We start from the raw sequence: 19,172 nt of genomic DNA, 5'->3' as shown, positions 1-19,172 counted from the left end.
CCTGATGTTGGGAAGTTTGAGAGCAGGAAGGCAAAAATGGGAGGATGGTGGGAGCACACCCTCATAGAAACTCCCAGAATTATATGGATTAGACATGACAGATGCAGGCTGCCGGAAGACTAGATTCCAGAATTCAAACAAACAATTATCTTGATACTAAAATTTGTTTTGAGAATTTTTATATTGCAGAATACATAGCCTTGATGTATCTACTCATCAGGCAAGCTGAGCAGACCTGCTCGAACCTCTGATGTCCTGGAATTCCAGCTGGATGCAGTGAAGACACAGTGTCAGAGGCTTATCAATTTACTCTTCCCCCAACCGCTCTTCTAATATCTCAACGCCCGTAATCAGCTTGAAGAAGTTAATGAAGAGTCAGCACCCCTATTCCCTGGGCTTGGGGACTGAGGTGGTTAATATTGGGCTGTCTTTCTAGGGAAAAGTAGTGGTTTTGTTGGAACAGGGAGGATTAGCTAGGATTTATTGCATAGCCATAACCTACTGGTAGAAATATGTATAATTGTTCTTAAGATGAAGTTATAATTTCTTAAATGGTACAAAATTTACTTTGATTTCAAATTTAAGGTTTTCATTGGTATGAGCTTCTTATTAATATAAAAGTGAGATGAATATTGTTACTATCACAGGCATTGCACCTGTATAACACATTTAGGAATACAAGGCTTAGACCCAGTTCTTCTTTAACTTTTTTAACTTATTTGAGATGGTTAGCCTGTGAGTTAAGGGCCTATAGCAAATTCATGGCTTTGAGTTTATTGTTAGGGTGTTTTCTAAATTTTATTTAGAAATAGCTGAGAGGAGTTAACAGACAACAGTCCAGATTGCCTTACATGGATAGTTGGTTTTCAAAACATCAGAAATCCACAGAATTGACGTTACAAACATTTCTGTATTAATGTTCATTTTGATTAGAGACCTGTCTGTTCCTGACAGCTTCCTGTCTTGGATTCTAAGAAGAAATTGAGCATCATTGGAGTTATTCTAATTGTGCTGAGTCAGCCACTAGGCAAGAATTGCCTCTTTCCATCTACAGACAGATCACTGTCCAGAAAAGGACACACTTGCAGAATAGTTGACTGATTATATCTGCCAAGACAGAGTAATCAGCCCTTAATAATTCTGCATCACTAGGTCTGTCAGATGATCCTGGGTCAGAAGGCTGAAGATCGTTCTGTAGTATAGGGACTGTCCAGGTGTTCAGCAGTCTCTAAATTGGCTATGTTTTAGAAACTATGCTTTGTGTTTCCCATAATTTCAGTTAACTCAGTCATTCTGGATTTCTGATGGGGTTGAAAACTTATAGTCTCATAGCCAATCCTTGCTATTTAATTTGAGAGAAAAGATTTGAGAGGATGGTTTTCAGCTGACATTCATTCTAAAGCCAAGAAAAAAAAAAAGCCAGGTTCAGAACTAAGTCTTTTATTTAGGGGAGATGACAGAGGTTCTGCTTAGTCAACAAAATGATAGACTGGGTATTAAGTCTATCTTGCACCTTACTGACATAAATTATTATAGTTATGTTCTAACTGTATTTTGAGAGAAAAGTTTTATTTTAACAGGAAGGGTGATATGTAGGAGGAGCTAAGGTGGGAGCAGTAAGGAGAGGAGGAATAAGGAGAGGAGGAAAAGGAGAGGAGGAGCTAGGTGATGATAGAGGGGGAGGGGCAGACATGAAGGCGGATGTTCACATGTGTCCGCCAGTCAAAGATAGTTGGTATATGTAGGTTGGGTATTAAGTTACACTCCTGATTGATATTGAGCATTACCAAATTTATAAAGCCATTGGTTAACATTAAAAAAAATTGTATAAAGGCAAAAAGGAGAAGGGGGTATGGGATAGGGGTTTTCTAGGGAGGGGAAATGGGGAAAGGGGATGGCATCTGAAATGTAAATAAAATATCCAATTTAAAAAATATATAGTATCTTAAAAACTGCATTATAGTATTTTGAATCTCTTATCTTTTCCATAACATTAATAGTAGAAGTCAAAATGACCCCCTTTATATTGGTATCTATGTTGGCACCTGTGTTCTACTGCATAGACTTTGAAATATGTTACATTAGTTGCAGAAAGTCTTTTTCAGATGTTATGAAAGTATGTATATAAAGTATAGATAAGAATCTTAGCATCCATATGATTCAATTAGAATTAGAACCCAAGTGATTCAATTTGTGACAGGAAAACAAATAAAGTAACAGAAGAATTCTAGCAAATGAGTAACTCAAAACCTACATGTATAGAAAGGAAAATATAAAATTCACATTTGCAGACATAAATGACATTTCCTTAACAATAACCTTTAAGACTTTTTGTTTGTTTTGATTTTTCAAGACTGTGTTTCTCTGTGTAGCCCTGGCTGTCCTGAAACTCAATTTGTAGACTAGGCTGGCCTCAAACTCCAAAGACCTGCCTGCCTCTGCCTCCTGAGTGTAGGTGTGTGCCACCACCAACCCACCAACTTTAAAGCGTTTTATTCTGCGTAGGCAATAACAGTAAGACACTACTAGATGAGACACTGACGAGGAAACATTTGATGTTCACTAACCCACCCCTGCCTTAGAAGAAAGAGGGACTTTCTAAGGAGAGAGTGGCCACTGTTGGGAAATCCACGATCCAGTGGAGAGCCGCGCATCCATGAATACATGGGCAACACTAATGCAACACTAATTGCTTACTAGGGAAAGATGATAAGTTAAAGAAGAACCTGTTTACACACACACACACACACACACACACACACACACATGCACACACACGCACACACACATGCACACGCATGTCTCTGTGTGTAGGAGCTATGTATATTATGAATTCTCTTAGTTTTTCTGTAGTTGAACATAGATGATCTAAATTCTTGTTACTAGGTCAAAACTACTAAGTTGGTGCTTAGGATTAATTGCTCATTTTAAACATGATTAAAATTTTTACAAAATAGTACTTCTGAATAATTAATAAAACAATGACAAAGAGGTCTTATGTTCTCCTCTCTAATACATAGAAAATACATAGAAAAAGGCATAGCAGGGAACATTAAAAAAATTTAAGTTCACCAACATTCACGGTATTTGTAAAGATAAAAATTTATGACTATGCACAGAAACCACGTCTCCTCTCTGCAACCTCCTCTCTGAACCCAGCCCTAGAATTCAATTCTCTAAGGAGCATTGCCTCAGTTTACTGCTCTTACCTATTGTGTTCTTTTCACAGGATTTTCGTTGTAAGCATAGTCTGAACTTTGCAACTCTCATATTTCTGTCAAGAAGTAGATGTGTTTAGTTGAATACATTTGGGATATCTGTATATCTGCATTAGGGATTTCCACAAATACCAATTCAAGGTATTCTGAATCAGACTCACTCCTCTTAGTCTCTCCCTACACATTTCTCTCTGCCTACTATGTGTCACGTGCATGGTGATCTACCAATGGATCCTTGTAAGGAGCTTTGAGCCACCTCCTTATTCCCTCACATCTATGGTGGTCAGTGTGTGAGTGTGCTGCCACTGACACAGACTCTGGGAGCAACATATGAAATATTTGTCTCTGACTAGGTTTTGAACATCTTGAGAGAATAAGTGACTTTTGCTTGTCTTTGTGCTTGATGCACCAGATATATAAGTGCTCAATATTTGCCAAAATTTTCATTAAGTGAAACTTCTCATATAGGTTAATACCAGATATTATCTAAGTTTTAGTCTTATTTTTCACTTTAATAAAAATAAGTTTTTTTTACTGACATAAAATTTCACTTTAATTAAAAGTGCTCTTTCAGAAAGTGTATGCATTGCTTAATGTTTCACTGAGTTAAGCACCATAGCATTTTCATTCTTCAAGGCCTTTTCTCAAACTTGTTTGAAACGCCCAGCACACTGTTGTCCTGGATTTCCGAAGTACAAGGACTGCTTTGCTTCTGTCCTAATGCAGCTCAATAGCCAGATACCTGTTTTTCTTCACCATTGTTTTTGTGCATTTCTAATTCTTTTTAAAACATAGACTATTTTACAGCAATTTCAGATTTGTAGATGTTTGCACATTTTCAATAAGGAATTGCAATGAAGTTTTAATTGCTAGAAAGTACAAGACATCTGTCAATCAAAATCCCCACATCAGTTATGCCAAGACAATATTTAATTATGTGTAAGTATTAGCTATTTTTGAAATAATTTAAAGGTAATCTGCATTTTTGAACTAAAATTATGTTCCTATATAAACATTAGAAATAGCATTTTAAAATACCAAATAAAAATTTACAATAACAAAATCTACATTAATACAGACTGTTGTAACAAGAATTTAAAGAATATTATCTAATAATTATCAATATGGTTTGAAAAATATGATTTGCAAAACCAAGATTAGCCGGGTCCATGAGTTAGTACAAGCTGAAATTTTGTCTTGTAAATACATACTCTGATTTCCAATAAAAACTCCTAGCATCCAAACAGAAATTAGATTTAATCCAGTTGACTATAATTTATTTTGCTATAAAAGAATACCATATTACATGCCCTTTTTTAAAGTAGAAGATATGCTATTATTTTCAAGATCACAGGGTTTTAATGTTTAATTAGCAACATCTATTTGAAAAAAAAAAAGACATTGCTTTGACTCACAAATTTCTTAATTGCTAACAGTGGTGTTTCTGAGTAGGAGTGTTGTATATAATTTATTTTTGCAGATGTAATTAGAAACCGAATTTTAAAGTAGCAAAGCCTTGAATATCTTCACTGTCAGCAGGAAAAAAAACAAAAACAAACAAACAAAATAAAACAAAAAACCTTTGGTGCCAACAGCTGAAGAATGCAGTTTGAAGTTTTCTCGAGGAAATGAAGACTTGAAATTGATAGTACTGGCAAATGCTGCTTACAAGCTGAAAAGAAAGTTAGGTTGTCAGCAATAAACACAAAACATGAGGTGTCATCTCCATTGCAAATTGCTGGGAATGAAAATTAATGTGGTAAGCTCCATGCGAGGAACCTGGGGGAGAGCAAAAGGCTGAAGATCAAAGCTCCCTCCCAGGCAGCAGCAGCAGCAGTTAGTGGCCAGAGCTTCTCCCCTGGGGAGCAAAGACACACATTTCCAACAGTGGCCAAAATTCACTTTGAAGCAGGCTGTTTGATTGCTGCAAGAAAACATTATTGTTACATTTCAAAGGGATGAACTAGAGTCTAAAACTGTCCTTTTCCTTCTGGGCAATATCATCATCTACACACTACTGTGATAAAGTGACAGGAAAAAAAATATGTAGTGTAACAACTCAAACATGAAGTCAAGAGTAACATAAAAATTCCTACCCGTTTGGCTGAGTTGAGAGGCACTGCGACTTTTCCGTGAAAGACCAACAATAGCTACCATTTTGGCCCCAATGCTAGATCGCCGCTTCTTGCCACTGGTACCCAGGGCGCCCACTGCAGTGTCGGACTGGCTGCCGTCATTCTTCTCCAGTGAGCACATGTCTCCACTGATGCTGGTGCTTTTGGTCATGTTCTTCCCTGACACGCCCATCTGTCTGTTTTGCATTTTGGATGTAAAGACACTGTCAGCCGGTGGATCATTACAAATGAAGATGAGAGTGGCAAAGGAAAAGACAGAAGAGGTATTTTAGATGAAGCATCAGGAATACAACAATCAAATTTTATTATTTTTGGAATGCATTTTTAGAATTTAAAGTTTTTCAAGTAGTATAATCTCAAATATGTTTTATTCACTATCCAGACAACTGCAACACATAAGGCAGCTATCCAAAAAGTCAGACTTGCCGGGCATGGTGGCACCTGCCTTTAGTCCTAGCACCTTGGAGGCAGGATGGTCTCTGTAAGTTCTAGGCCAGCTTCGAGATCAGTACACAGAGCATACTGGTCAGACCCACAGTTTCCACTCTTGGGGGCAATGGTCATGGATGAAAACTCAGGGGCTTACTTAAGAGTGGGCCTTGCAGCAAGGCCACACATGCTTTAAGAAGGCTTATTTAATAACGGTTAAATTCTAAAAGGGCTATTTTCATTAGTTTTAAGCATTAAAAAGTTGTTTTTCTTTACTTAATTTTGAAATTATTGTCTTAGTTCAACTTTTAAAAAATAAAGACTTGCCTTATGTTTAGACAGAGTCAGAAAGCAAGTAATGAACTACTGAAACATGGGAAAGGACAAGACTAATACTGTAAAGGGAATGCACTGAAGACAGGCCTCTGGAGTTTCCCAGTTCCTGGGCAGCAGTAGGCGGCAGAGTGGGGATGAAACTTCTGCACGCATGCCCCCCAGCTGCTCCTGGTAAACCTGGGGCTGTGTGAAGGATGCAGCCTGTACAGGGATTGGGAAACTTAGGTAGGCATCATCATTTTGATTTGGTACTGGAGTCACCGTTTGTGCTTCACTTTGGCCCTGATAATGAAGGGATGGGACTGTTCAGTGCATGAATAATAAAAGAAAGGAATAAAAACCCAACAGACAAAAATATCTACAAGTATTTAAAAGGAAAAAGGACAGTGTGAAAATTTAAAACTACATTGAACTATTTTATCCCTCATATTAATTTTAATGAGAAAGGAGGCAGAGAGAAAAATCAGTGTTTCTATTTTTATAGTACCCCAAACTAACAATTTTTCAATTTGTTCTCTTAGTAAGTAAGAGAGGACAGAGTGAAGTCTGTGGGAGGCAGTCACACAGTTGACTCCCGGCCGTGCTGCGACTTCTTGGACACATTATGAAGATCGATTGTTTCTACTCTGAGCCTTAAATTTATCATTTACAAAACAATATTTATTTTAAATAATTTGTAAAGAAAAAGCTGGTAAATGAAAAGTATAGTATTTGGGAATATGGAGAGGTTAAAGCCCCCCCCCCCAATGTATTATCAACAGTAGGAATGACATTTATACCTGTGACTAAAGAATACAGGGGATTAAAATGTCTAAAAGGTTTTACTACAGCCCCTCTGTACTGTTGGAAAGTACACAGCACTGATGCAGGGCACCAGAGTTTGATGCTTGGCTTTCCTGACTATCTAACCTTGGCAGAACTGTTTTGATTTTCTGTAACTCAGTTCCCTTATTTAAAGAGTGGAAAGCTACAAGATGACTCCAGGCCAATGTTAGGTTCAGAGCAAGAGCGATAGAGACTCTGCTTCCCTTCTGAGAGTTGTCACCACCGCTGCCATCATTCAGTGAAGCTGTGTGAAGCCTTCTGAAGTACCATATCTGGATATATGAAACATCTTTCTTTTTAGATAGCTCATGGATTCAGGGTAAATAAGCACAAAGGTTTAACATCTGAGTTTTGGAGCATGCTCCCAGGAGAAACAGAAAAGCCTCAGCCATGTGAAAGTTTTGTTAAGAGGAAGGCTTTAAGATAAAGACACGTGTCCCGCAGCCGTACCAACAGCATCCCAGTGGCACAAGGGTGTGCACCGGTATCCACGCATACCTTACTAAGGAACCACCTAGTCTACTCTATAAAAAGCAAGTCAGACATACACAATATTTCCTGTTACATCCTCTGCCTTTTCTTATTAATTTGCATAGTTGGATACAAAGGCCATAATCAAAATTAAAAATGATAACAGAAACTATGAAAGCAATATGTAGATGAACAGATAAATATTGTGATGTTACTATGGTTATATAGATAGGTATACTCACTTTAACATAACTTTGGACATCTATGGTTGGGAGTAAACTGACAGTTTAATGAAATGAGTGCTTTGCATCTCGTACTAGCCCCAGGGCTGAGAGGAAGAGCATTTCCATCCCACTCACAGGTGGAGGAGGAGGCTGGGGGTAGGATGCCTGTCCTTCCCTCACTAGGCATCACCTAAACTAAACCAACCAACCAACCAACCAAATGCTTTGCTTGGGAACTCTTTGGAACTGTCACTGTGGTTAGGAAAACAGTCTTGTCACACTAGAAACTACACCAGAGGATAAGTTCTTAAAGGTCTGAAATGTGATCAATTTCAGCACCGCCGTGTACGCATCAGTGAGTCTTTCATTTGTTCTCTAGTAGTTTGCTTGTTTATGTGGTGTTTCTGTTTCTCTGCTTTGGAGACAATGTCTTGGTGACATAGCACTGGCTTAACCTGGTACTTAATATTTAACCAAGCTGGCCTAAGGTGGGCACTCCTCCTGGCTCTGCCTTCCAAGTGCTGGGATTGCAGGTAGATATGCACTGTACCTGGTTCAGTGATATATTTCTGAAGAGAAATTTGGCAACATGTATTAAATATTTTTTTAAAAGCATACTATTTGGTCTATAAATTTAACGTTCAGGATTTAAGCTAAGGTGAGACTCAACAAGAAGTACAGCTTAAGCTGCAATTATATTTATTACAAAATTAATGACAATGTAAAAAAAACTAATGGAAACAAAGAAATACAGAGGAACAAATCTATTAATGTCTAGTTCATCAGTAAGGAAAAAAGACTTTTGACAGTGCGTATGTTAATAAATACTTATTAACATAAACATATGCTTGCTGGGAGATGGGAGGCAGATATTTGTAGCTTCCTTTTGCTGGCATACATATTATATGGGGATTTACTCTACTATAGAGGACACAAGAAAATTTAAGCCCTGGAAGGCGGTGTCAATTAGGGTTGTCTAGATTAGCGTGGTCTGGGATATGTTCATGGGGATTGTCCTGATTACAGTAAGTTACGTGGAAGGAATCTGACTAAAGTGGTGCACTGTCTGTGTCTGGGTCCTGGACTATGTACAAAGGAGGGCATGCGCTGGGTACAATACACACGGACCCAGTTTCCCTCTCGCTCTGCTGGTTTTGCCTAGCTGCTGGGCTCCTTTCCCCTTGACTTCTTCACTATGGGAGACTACAACCTAGAGTTGTGAGCTAAGAGGAAGCCTTTCACCCCTGAGCTGCTCTTGTAAGAATATTTTTGTAACAGCAACAGGAAATGAAGCCTGGAACAGCTAAACCAGTCAGTTTGGAAAGGCTGGATGCGTGAGCTGATGAACCAATTAGGTACATAATAGGAAATAATGAGAGAATAAAGATAAATAGAATGATTTGTATAGAGTGGTTATTTTAGTAGAAAACATAAATATAGCAAAATATTCATGTATATGAAAATATAGGAAACACATATGTATACAGATACCATTGTACTAAAAGTACCTTTAACTTTTTTCAAACAATATTTTAATGTCCATTTTCTCTATTCTGTTTTTTTGCAGAATAAACCAAAAGAATCAGCAGCAACAACAATAAAATAGAACAGAATAAGTTACAAGAGGCATAAGAAAAGAGCTAGCAGGGACCAACAGTAAATTTTCTTTACACAAGTGGAGAAGCATTGAACCTTTGTTCCATGAATTAAAGACTATGGCTTTGTAGCTATTCTTGCGTGTTATTAAACTGTATGATTAATTGTGGGGTGCTCAGTTCCAGAAAAAGTTTCCATATTTTTAAATATGACTTTGTGTTTTCTAAGTTTTGGTTTAAAAAAATATCAACTTTACATATTTTGTAGTTTTAAGGTATGGAATATAAAATTATCAATAGAAATGATCAATTTTACAATGAAATTATAGTTGTTAAGATGCATCATGAAACAAAATTAAGAGCCAAATCTAGTATTTTTGGAGGAAAGTAGTATGTCTTCCCACAAGGACTTTGTAAATACTGTCCAAAGATATCCATGCTACATAAAGATTTATGAGTACATCAAAACAAATATATAAGTTTAAAGAATACAGCTAAGTGGCTTAGTCTCAGAATCACCATTTGTAAGAGTAGGAACATGTAACAGCACTGTAAATAAGATGTTTTCACATGTGAGCAAATATTTCATCATGTGTACCACTGGGAAGTGGGGGAGAAATTTAAACACTTAGTGAGTAATGTATTTTCCAGAAGGTCCAGCAGCAGAAACTGCAGAGTGTAGACACGGCAGCAGGCAGAGACACAGCGAACAGAATGCCAGTGGGACTAGCTACCCTTCTGAGTAGTATCTCCTGGCAAGGCACAGCTGGTCTTCCCACTGTTTTGTTCCTAGATGTCATGTGCAAAGAGATAAACTGTTAAGCCTCTAGTGCATGTGTCCATGTATCACGCAGCAAGGCCAGGGGTCACCATCAGCGAGGTGATGCTGTCTTCCTCTGTTTCTCCCCTCTTACTTTTTGAGGCAGTACCTCTTACTGAACAAAGAGCTGACAGATTCAGTGAGACCAGCTGGCTGGTCAAGCTTCTGGGATCATCCTGGCTCTGCCCGTAGGCTCTAGGATTACTGGTGTGGGCTGCTGTGCCCAGCTTGTACACTTCTGCTGAGCATTCAAAGCCAGGTCCTCATGCATGCACAGCAAGCATTTCGCCCACTAAGCCATCCTCTCAATTCCCTTAAGTCAATTTTAACTGCAGTCTTGGCAGTTGTTGGGTAGAGATGTCATTTTTAAAGTGTTATACCTTGGATTCTAACTTATAACTTGCATGGAAAAATATAAGGACAAACATCTTGTGTCTGCATAAAGTTCCCTTATTTTTTTTAATCCTCTGTATTATCTATTGTTCCTTTCCTATGGAACTTAAAAGTTGTTATCTCCGCTACTTACTAAGCTTGACTTCACTATAGCCCAAATGACCGTCTAAGCAAACACAGTGATGATCATTCAGTAGACAGCATTTAAGGAATACTAATTATCACCAGAGTTAGGATATGAATGATGATACTTGCTGGCTGTGTAAGAATGCTTGCAGGCCTTAAAAGAGAAACCCACTCTACTGTCAAGACAGCCTGATGGGATAGAGCATTGAAGAAAACTTCTCTGAAACACATGGAAAATTCAAGTTCTCATAGTAATCCTTTCATTTTAATTATGCTAGAAGCTTAACAGTTAAGATTTTAATATTATTGGATGTGCTAGATAAGAACACATTATATTAAAGTGATACAATAGTACTTTAATAAAAATAGTACAGAATAAAAATAAAAATAGTACTTTAATAAAAATAGTACAGAATTCTTCAGTGCTTTGAGGGGATATGTATACCACAAAGTGAATGCCCTGAGGTTGGGGAAGAATATTTAACTAAGTAGTGAGGTATTTTTGATCAAAAATATCTGTCTTGATAATGTTCATTAGTGATAAATCTTTAAGGGTTCAAGTCTTGAGTCTCATAGCAGAAAGAAATGCTCAGAGGTCTCAGAATAGTTTACTGTTTACTTGAGATCTAACTAAAGGACACATGCGACACCCAGAATTTCTGAAATTCTGTTGCCAACAGCTAACTTGTATGTAAGATCTTAATATACTAAAACTTCTTTAGAAAAAAAAAGAATTTTTCCTTGAGGAAAACTATTTCTCCCACTCGGAGCATTCCTTAGTGTAGACTTGAGGCCAAGAGCACACCAATTGGCTACCCAATATCAAATAGTCAGCTCTGAAAACATATGAATAACATTACACAGACTGAACAGGCTATATACAGGAATATATATATGACTATGTATTCCTATATATTAATTGGTATTACATATGTATACACTATGTATGTATAATACATGTAATACTAATTAATGAAAAAAAAAGAGGACATAAATGTAAAAGAGACCAAGTAGAGGCATATGGAAAGTTTTAAAGAGAGAAAAGGGAAGAATATCATATATATTATGATCTCAAAAATAAAAGAAAACAAGAAGAAAGAATTCTTGATTTCAACTCTTAACATGTCCAGAAACCCTGATAAAGTCAAGCATTGAAGAAAAATATCTCTGAAGTACGTAGAAAGAAATCTCATAGGAATTCTTTAATTTTAGCTATGATAGAAGCTTAAGATTTAATATGACTGGACTGATAATCCCCTTAAAATGTATTTTGTAGCGGCTTTGTGCTCCACGTGGGAGCTGTAGCAGAGAATGCCCTTGTTTTCATGACTCATTTATGATCCCATGGGGAAAGATATAAAAGAATGATCATGTCAACTAGTGGTATGTGATGAGGAAAAATACACATAAAATAGAAACTGATGATCTAGAAAGTTTAGGTGTAAATTTAAGAAGATTTCTCTGAAGAGGAGATCATCGAGCTGAACTTTGAATAATAAAACCAAGTCACCTACAATGAATGAATGATCTAGGCATCAAGGTGATGGATCAAGCAATGCACCTGGAGGCAGAACCAAGGCTGGCTATTAGATAATTTAAAAGGCTGAAACCACAGGATAAAGCCTGGATGTATTATATCAAAATCACAGCTTGAAATGCTTATTCTTATTAAATGAGCTACTCAGATGTTACCCCTGAATGAAGACCTGAGACTATCAGAACACAGATTGCACAGGTTATTCTACCAGAAGACTTGGGGATCTAGTGTCAGTATTTTGTCTCTGAAGACACACTCAATCAAAGGCTTCTAGAGAGATCATTGGGTCTAGTGCCAGTATTTGATCTCTGAGATCATAAATACCCTCTTTAAAAAGAGACCTTTTTCTGTAAAGGCTAAATCAGTAAAGAATTAGGAATGCTCCTTAGTCCAACACTTACAATTATTTAAAATTAGTCTATCTCTATATTAATCTCTTATTTTTGAATTTATAAATATTTCCTTAAATTATTAGAAAAATGCATTCTCTCTACTATGATTATAAACAGTTATTTAATGAAAATAAAATAGACTTGTGATTCACAATTATTACATATTCTCATGGCTCCCTTCCTTCCTTCTTCTGCCTTTCCTTACTATTTTTTGAGCTGTGGTTATCTTACACTGCCCAGCTTGACTACTTACATGACCCTAAGCTATGAAATGGCCTCAGACTCCTGAGTTGCTAGAACACCATTCCTGGGAGTGCCCATGTTTCGCAACTATTTACTTTGGTCATTCTCAGATGATAACTTCCAGTATCATCTATTATACTGAATACATTTTCCCAGATGCCATCTGCATTCTTTCACTAGGTAGGTAGATAGGTAGGTAGGTAGGTAGGTAGGTAGGTAGGTAGGTAGGTAGATAGGTAGGTAAGTAGGTAGGTAGGTCAGTCTATAGACAGATAAGATATGAAGGACAAAATCTGGGCTGAGAAGGTGGCTCAGTTGGTTAACTGTCTGAGGACCTGAGAACACACATATGAGCTGGACATTGGTAGTGTGAATCTGGGGTTGGTGACTGGTAGAGACAGTTGGATCCCTGAGCTCACTGGCAAGCCATCCTAGCTGAATTGATGAGTAAAAAACCCTGTCTCAAAAAAAAAAGTATGGAGGAAAGCAGTAGAGAGAAGCACTTGATTTTGGCTTCTGGCCTACACACATATGTGCCCATACATGTATATGCAATAGCATGCAGATGTAATCCACATATATACCACACTCCCACAAAACTACATTTAGTGTCATTGTTCTCATTCATTGTTAAGAACAAAGTTTGTGAGTTAAGAGTTTTAAAATGTTTTTATTATGACATAGCTTATAAGGACTGCACTTTTTGTATCAGCTCATACTTTATTATCCTTAGAGATATGACCTAATTTTCTCTGTTCTCCCTTGACTAATTGGCCATCAAACATTTCTTATTCAGCTAATTTCAACTATAGTAAACGTCTTGGTACCAATTAACCGATTCCTTTAGCTAATACCTCCCATGCACCTACTTGATGTCAGGTCCCAAGGGAATGAGTGGGGGCTGAACTGGTGCCTGCGTTCCATGGTCCTGCACCAGAGGGCTGAAACTGAAGAGAACAAACAATGTTTTGTTTTGTTTTTTCCACTCAAACAGAGTTTCCTCTAGTCAGCCTATTCCAAGCAAATGTTTATTTCTACCAATCTATGCAGAAGAACATCTTTCTCTAACGTGTAGACTCCATTTGGGCTGCTGGTAGTTGTGGCTCTGCAGTGAGAAAAAAAATAAAGGACCAAAGAGTCGTTATATAGAGCATGCAGTAAGTGACATTTAGAGGGTTTCCCTGAGAAACACTTAGAGGAAAGACACACAAGACTCAGCACTAAAAGATTTTACTGCTGGGAGACTTGAAAATAAGAGATCAACAAAGCTTTTATAAACATATGTCTTGAATCATGGATAAGAATGATGACACACAGGGAAGAAAATATTATAACTAATGACACAAAAGAGAAAGGGCATGGCACAGGTTAAAGATGAATTTACACAGTGCCATCGGAAAGTCCTTATCTTATAAATGCTTTATGTCTCTAGAGGACAAAGCATTTGCTCAAGGAGTGGGAGTTAGGAAATAATCAACACTGGAACTGACATCATCTCCTGACCCAGGTCTCCCGGAGGAAGCTGGATTCTCAGGTCAAATGCTTAGGGCACTATTCCAGGCTAAAAAGATGAGTCAGTAAATGTTTGAACAGGAAGGAACACATGAAGACAGGAGGATGGCCGAAGCAGGCCAGCTTATAGTATAAGGAGGGGAGATGCAAAAGGTCCAGAAGACAGCTCAATGAACACATAAAGGTAGGAAGAAGAGACATGACTAAAGGGAAGGGAAACAGGTTCCCAGAAACTTGAAAAACGCAATAGCGGTACAATTCCACAGAAGGCAAAAGGAGAACACTGTTCATTAAAGTGGTCAAAAGTTGCAAAGACGTCATTTGAAATAATTTTTTTTTTAAAGAGAGACTGAGTTGGTAGTTTTGAAAGTACATTGACTTTGAAGGGGGGAAAAAAACCTATTCAACTAGAGATATTTCAGTTTCCAAGGAGCTAAGCAAGGACTTTGAAAGAAAGAGAGGGAAGCTAAAATGGTAGAGAAGTCTAGACTGAATGCTACAGAGACAGAGCTGGTCAGCTCACGGTGACAGCCAAAGGAGAGCAGACACTAACACAAGGATTCCTGGTACTTCATTAACTATTAGACAAACTTGAAGGATTTTAAGCAAGTGAAAAAAAAGTTAAAAACTGTTATCAAAAGTTACAAGATGGAAAAACAAGACATTTAGAATTCAAGCAGAAGTCTAGGAACTAAGATAATGTTCACACTTTCAATGATTTTAATTTTAAATCAGTGGAAAAATGTGAAAAATAAGTTTCTATGATTTTCTATCTTCTCTTTGTTATTAAGTAATTCTTCAAAAAAAAAAAAAGAAAAACATTTTAAAAAGATGTATTTACTTCTTTTGTGTGTATGGTTTTTTTGACTACATGTATGGCTGTATACCACATGGAGACCTGGTGAAAGCCAGAAGATGGGGCAGAACACCCTGAAACTGGAGTTAGCTGCCATGTAGGTACAGCACTGAACCCATGTCATCTGCAAGAGCAGCTTTTAACCTCGGAGCCATTTTTCAGCCTCAGGAAAACACTGCTCTGCACACCATGTTATGCTGATACTTTTCTGTTTACTTTCTTTAGGCCACACAATATTAGCCAGATTTAAAAAAAAATTGCTCTCATGCAGACCCCAATGAAGGAGTTAGGGGAAGGGCTGAAGGAGCTGAAGGGGTTTGCAACCCTATATGAAGAATAACAAGATCAATCAACCAGACAAAGAGCTCCCAGGGACTAAATCACCAACAAAAGAGTACACATGGAGAGACCCATGGCTCCCGCTGCATATGTAGCAGAGGATGGCCTTATCTAGCATCTATCAGAGGGGAGCCCCTTGGTCCTGTGGAGGCTCCATGACCCAGCATAGGGGAATACTAGGGAGGTGACGCAGGAATGGGTAGGTGGGTTGGGGAGCACACTTATAGTAGCATAGTAGCGTGGGGGGGGATGGGATAGGCTTACCAAGGGGAAACTGGGAAGGGGAATAACATTTGAAATGTAAATAAATAAAATAACTAATAAAAAAGGAGTCACTCTCAATTTAACTCAGTTCTTTATCAGTATTTAGTTCTGAAGAAAACAGTTCATTTACTTAAAAAATACTCATATATTTTTGTACTAGGTTTGATCCTTATTCATTATGTCTCAGGCAAACAAAAATAACTAAAGTCAAATATCATGGGCAGTGACAGATTTCTCTGAAACTCCTTTTTGTTTGAGTTTTTGCCCCCCCTATATATTCTGTAACAAAATATTAGAGACATATTCATTTACCTATAACTTTAGGTATCAATTTAAATTCCACCATTCTTACTATTATAAAGGACCACTAATTCTTAACATTTTGTAAAAAGAAACTGTGCTATATTTTATGGAGCAGGGACACTAAAGTTAAAATCACAGTTAAGAAAATTTCCAATTACTTGTTTAATTTATATGAATATTTTGCCTGAATTTATGCATGCGTACCATGCGTGCCCACTGCCCGCAGAGGTCAGAAGAGGGCATGGGACCCCATGAAAGTGGAGTTATGGGTGGTAGTGAGCTGCCACAAGGGTTCAGGGAAACAAACTCAGTTCTTTTGCAGGAGCGGCAAGTATTACTAACTGCTCAGCCTCTAACAGTCATGCTGGGGAAAGAGCTCAGCTCTATAAGCATGAGGCCCTGAGTTTGGTTTCCAGCATTCATGGTCCAGCCAGGGTTGGCGGAGCATGTCTGTATCCTCAGCGCTGGAGGGCAGAGGCGGGAGAGCACACCTAGTCTCAAAGGGGAACTCGGGTCCAGCAAGAGCAGCTGACTCAGGGCAATGACACAGATAGCACATATAGAATAGGACGCTTGATGTCCTGTTCTGACTCCCCATGCATGCCTAAAGACACATGTCCCCTCAGATTCATGTACAAGCACTCTCTTATACACCACACACAAAAATAAGAAACAAAAAATAAAAGCAATCCTGAAAACTAATCTTAGCATGAAGCCATTCTTTGGAAATAAATTTATCTATATAAAACTACAAACTATTGTGTTTAAACAGTAGAAAATGTTTAAATGAACATATAAGTAATATCTCAGTCTCTGAGTATAAAATAGGTTAGAGTCATACTTTTAAAAACAGTATGTATCATCATTTACTTTTAAAATTTTATTATAAATAAAATTAAAATAAAAAATAAGTCATTAAAATTTTTTCAGAGAGTAAGAGCACGATTTAAAACTACATACTTCGGCTAAAGTCTGATTATTATCTCTAAATCTCATTTCCCATCTTTCGAACTAACGTGGAGAAGTCTGCTGGACCTTCTGAAGCTCAAAGAGGTCAACAGGACTCCCTGAAGCCCACTCTACATTCTTCTTAAGAACAAATATCTACTACTCGTAGCTGTTAGTTTATCCTTGCAGAGTGGCTTTAGTGGAAGTTGTCTGCTGCCTTTAACATTTCTGAGCATTGATTACACAAGCCAGGCAAAATGATTTGTAGAAAGCCAGTACCATGGAATTCTTCCTGCTCCCTCAGATGCCTGGATGTAGGAGCTCCATGCCACATCTGCCAGACCAGCTTCAGTGAACTTTGCAGCACTGATCTAGAAAACTTCCATAAGAAAAGGATGGACTGTTGTCTTTCCTCTTTGGCAAATACAGGACTCAAAAGGATGGCCTATGGGATTCAGAAACACTAGCAGAGAGGCCTAGACCGTGCTTTCTAAGGCAGCACTGGTCTCCGTTCATTTGTGTGCTTAGAAAGGAAAGAGGGCTCAAGGTCCCAGCCCCTGCCTGACATTGAGCTGTTCTCTTTACTGTACATACGGTTTTCTTTCTTGTCATTCTCCTTCCTCAAACAATACTGTCCACCAGTCTGAAAGACTGTCTTTTAGATTTTAGTTTTATACACTCCACGCCTCCTATAGTTTCCAAGTAACCTGCTCCTATGCCAGAGAGTCCCGGTGATTTCATTTTACCTGCATATTCATCTGTTAAATGATGATTTTTTCCAAGCATGCATTCATACACACTTTCTCTCACTGTACTTCCTTAGAAGTGCTATCTAACCGCCCAGGTCAGAATCCAAAGAATCTATGTATCTTTTCTGTTTACCTGCACTCATCCCATCCAACCAACTAGTACTTGCAATTGGTGTAGATTCTGTATACCTCTGACTGTAGCCTTTGCTCCCTATGGTAATTATGCAACATTAATAACATCATGCCAATACCAGTTGTCACAACTTCTTGTACCATTCCATGTCAGAATCTATTTTCTTACAGCGTCACTAAGTATACTATTAGCCTTACAGAGAAAAAAAAAATTTTGTGGTTCTGGTATAGTGGCTTTTAGACATACATTTCTCCCCAAAATTTCTGTCATGGATTCTTCATCTACAGAACCAGACAGAAAGTGTTACATGACCTTCAAAAAACCAGTACACCGAATCAGGCCAAACACCGACTTCCTCAACTCATTATTTTTCCCCTTCAACTAGATACTCTGGATACACATGGCTATATTCTGAAATACTTATCTCATTAGTCTCAGAAGAACCTCTTCATGTAAATTGAAGTAGCTAATAAAATAGTTACTTGTTGCTGTCGGAATCCTAAGCTGCGACAGGTAAAGTGAATCCAATGCAGCAATTGCCAAGTATCACCATAGACTGCAGTCACCCTCTTCTGTTTCTATAGGGTCACTGTCCTATGAAAGAAAGGTGTGACTATAGGAAGTGATGCTGCTTTAGCATAGCCCACAGTGAAGCACCATTGCATGGCTTTTCTCTCTTGATAAGCACCAAGGACATAAAAGACTGAAATAGCTGTATATAACCATATGCTGTACTTTAGTACAACCCAGTGTTAGTCTCTTACTGAATAACATACTAAATATTTTTCCTAGTGATTTAATTTTGGGTGTATATGTGATAATGCACGTATGCACATATGTGGATAGTCTACACTATTTGGCATCACTATTTTCCTGCCCGTTACATAAGCCACTGAAATAATGGAGTCTTTTTTGCTAAGATAATAATTGAAAATATTATCTGTTTTTCTGAATCTCAGAAAATTGGGAACTTTTAGCTGATAAGCACAAACGGTCTTCCAAGAGTGGTCCTGATGAAAATTGGCTCAGAATACTGTACTTTCTTTAAATTGATCTTACGTCTCATGCAGAAAGTACCAGTGCATATGTATCTGGAAAAGTACTGAGGAAGTATATAAGAGAGCAAAATAGCCGTGTGTAAGTGCATTTCTTGTCAAGGGAGAGGTGGGGGAATTATCTAAATACATTGTACTCATGTATGAAATAATGAAAAATAAGTGGAAGAAATGAAAAGCCAACGTTTATTTAAGCCGTCAAAGTGCTTTATTTACATTTTCAGGTTTTAACAAAATACCTTAATCATACCTCTGCATCCAGACAATAG

General features: G+C 37.8%; 1 protein-coding gene across 49 annotated transcripts in view; it reads right to left on the bottom strand.

Annotated features, from left to right (window-relative positions):
- Positions 1–19,172, bottom strand: part of Rims2 (regulating synaptic membrane exocytosis 2) — a 465,628-nt gene that overhangs the window by 61,678 nt on the left and 384,778 nt on the right. For 25 of the 49 annotated variants that reach the window (XM_076911301.1, XM_076911289.1, XM_076911291.1 and 22 more), the window contains 2 exons: positions 13,614–13,691; positions 5,315–5,556 (listed from right to left, as the gene is read on the bottom strand). The exons of 12 other annotated variants lie outside the window; for them this stretch is intronic. In XM_076911301.1, coding sequence (XP_076767416.1) covers positions 5,315–5,556; positions 13,614–13,691 — 320 coding nt within the window. The remainder of the gene's footprint in view (positions 1–5,314; positions 5,557–13,613; positions 13,692–19,172) is intronic. 12 more of the 49 variants (XM_076911297.1, XM_076911308.1, XM_076911309.1 and 9 more) reach the window with 1 other exon arrangement.

The sequence above is a fragment of the Arvicanthis niloticus genome, chromosome 13 (assembly GCF_011762505.2).
Source record: "Arvicanthis niloticus isolate mArvNil1 chromosome 13, mArvNil1.pat.X, whole genome shotgun sequence".
Taxonomy (NCBI): domain Eukaryota; kingdom Metazoa; phylum Chordata; class Mammalia; order Rodentia; family Muridae; genus Arvicanthis; species Arvicanthis niloticus.
The sequence above is the reverse complement of the archived record's forward strand: the minus strand, read 5'-3'. Positions and strand labels throughout refer to the sequence as shown.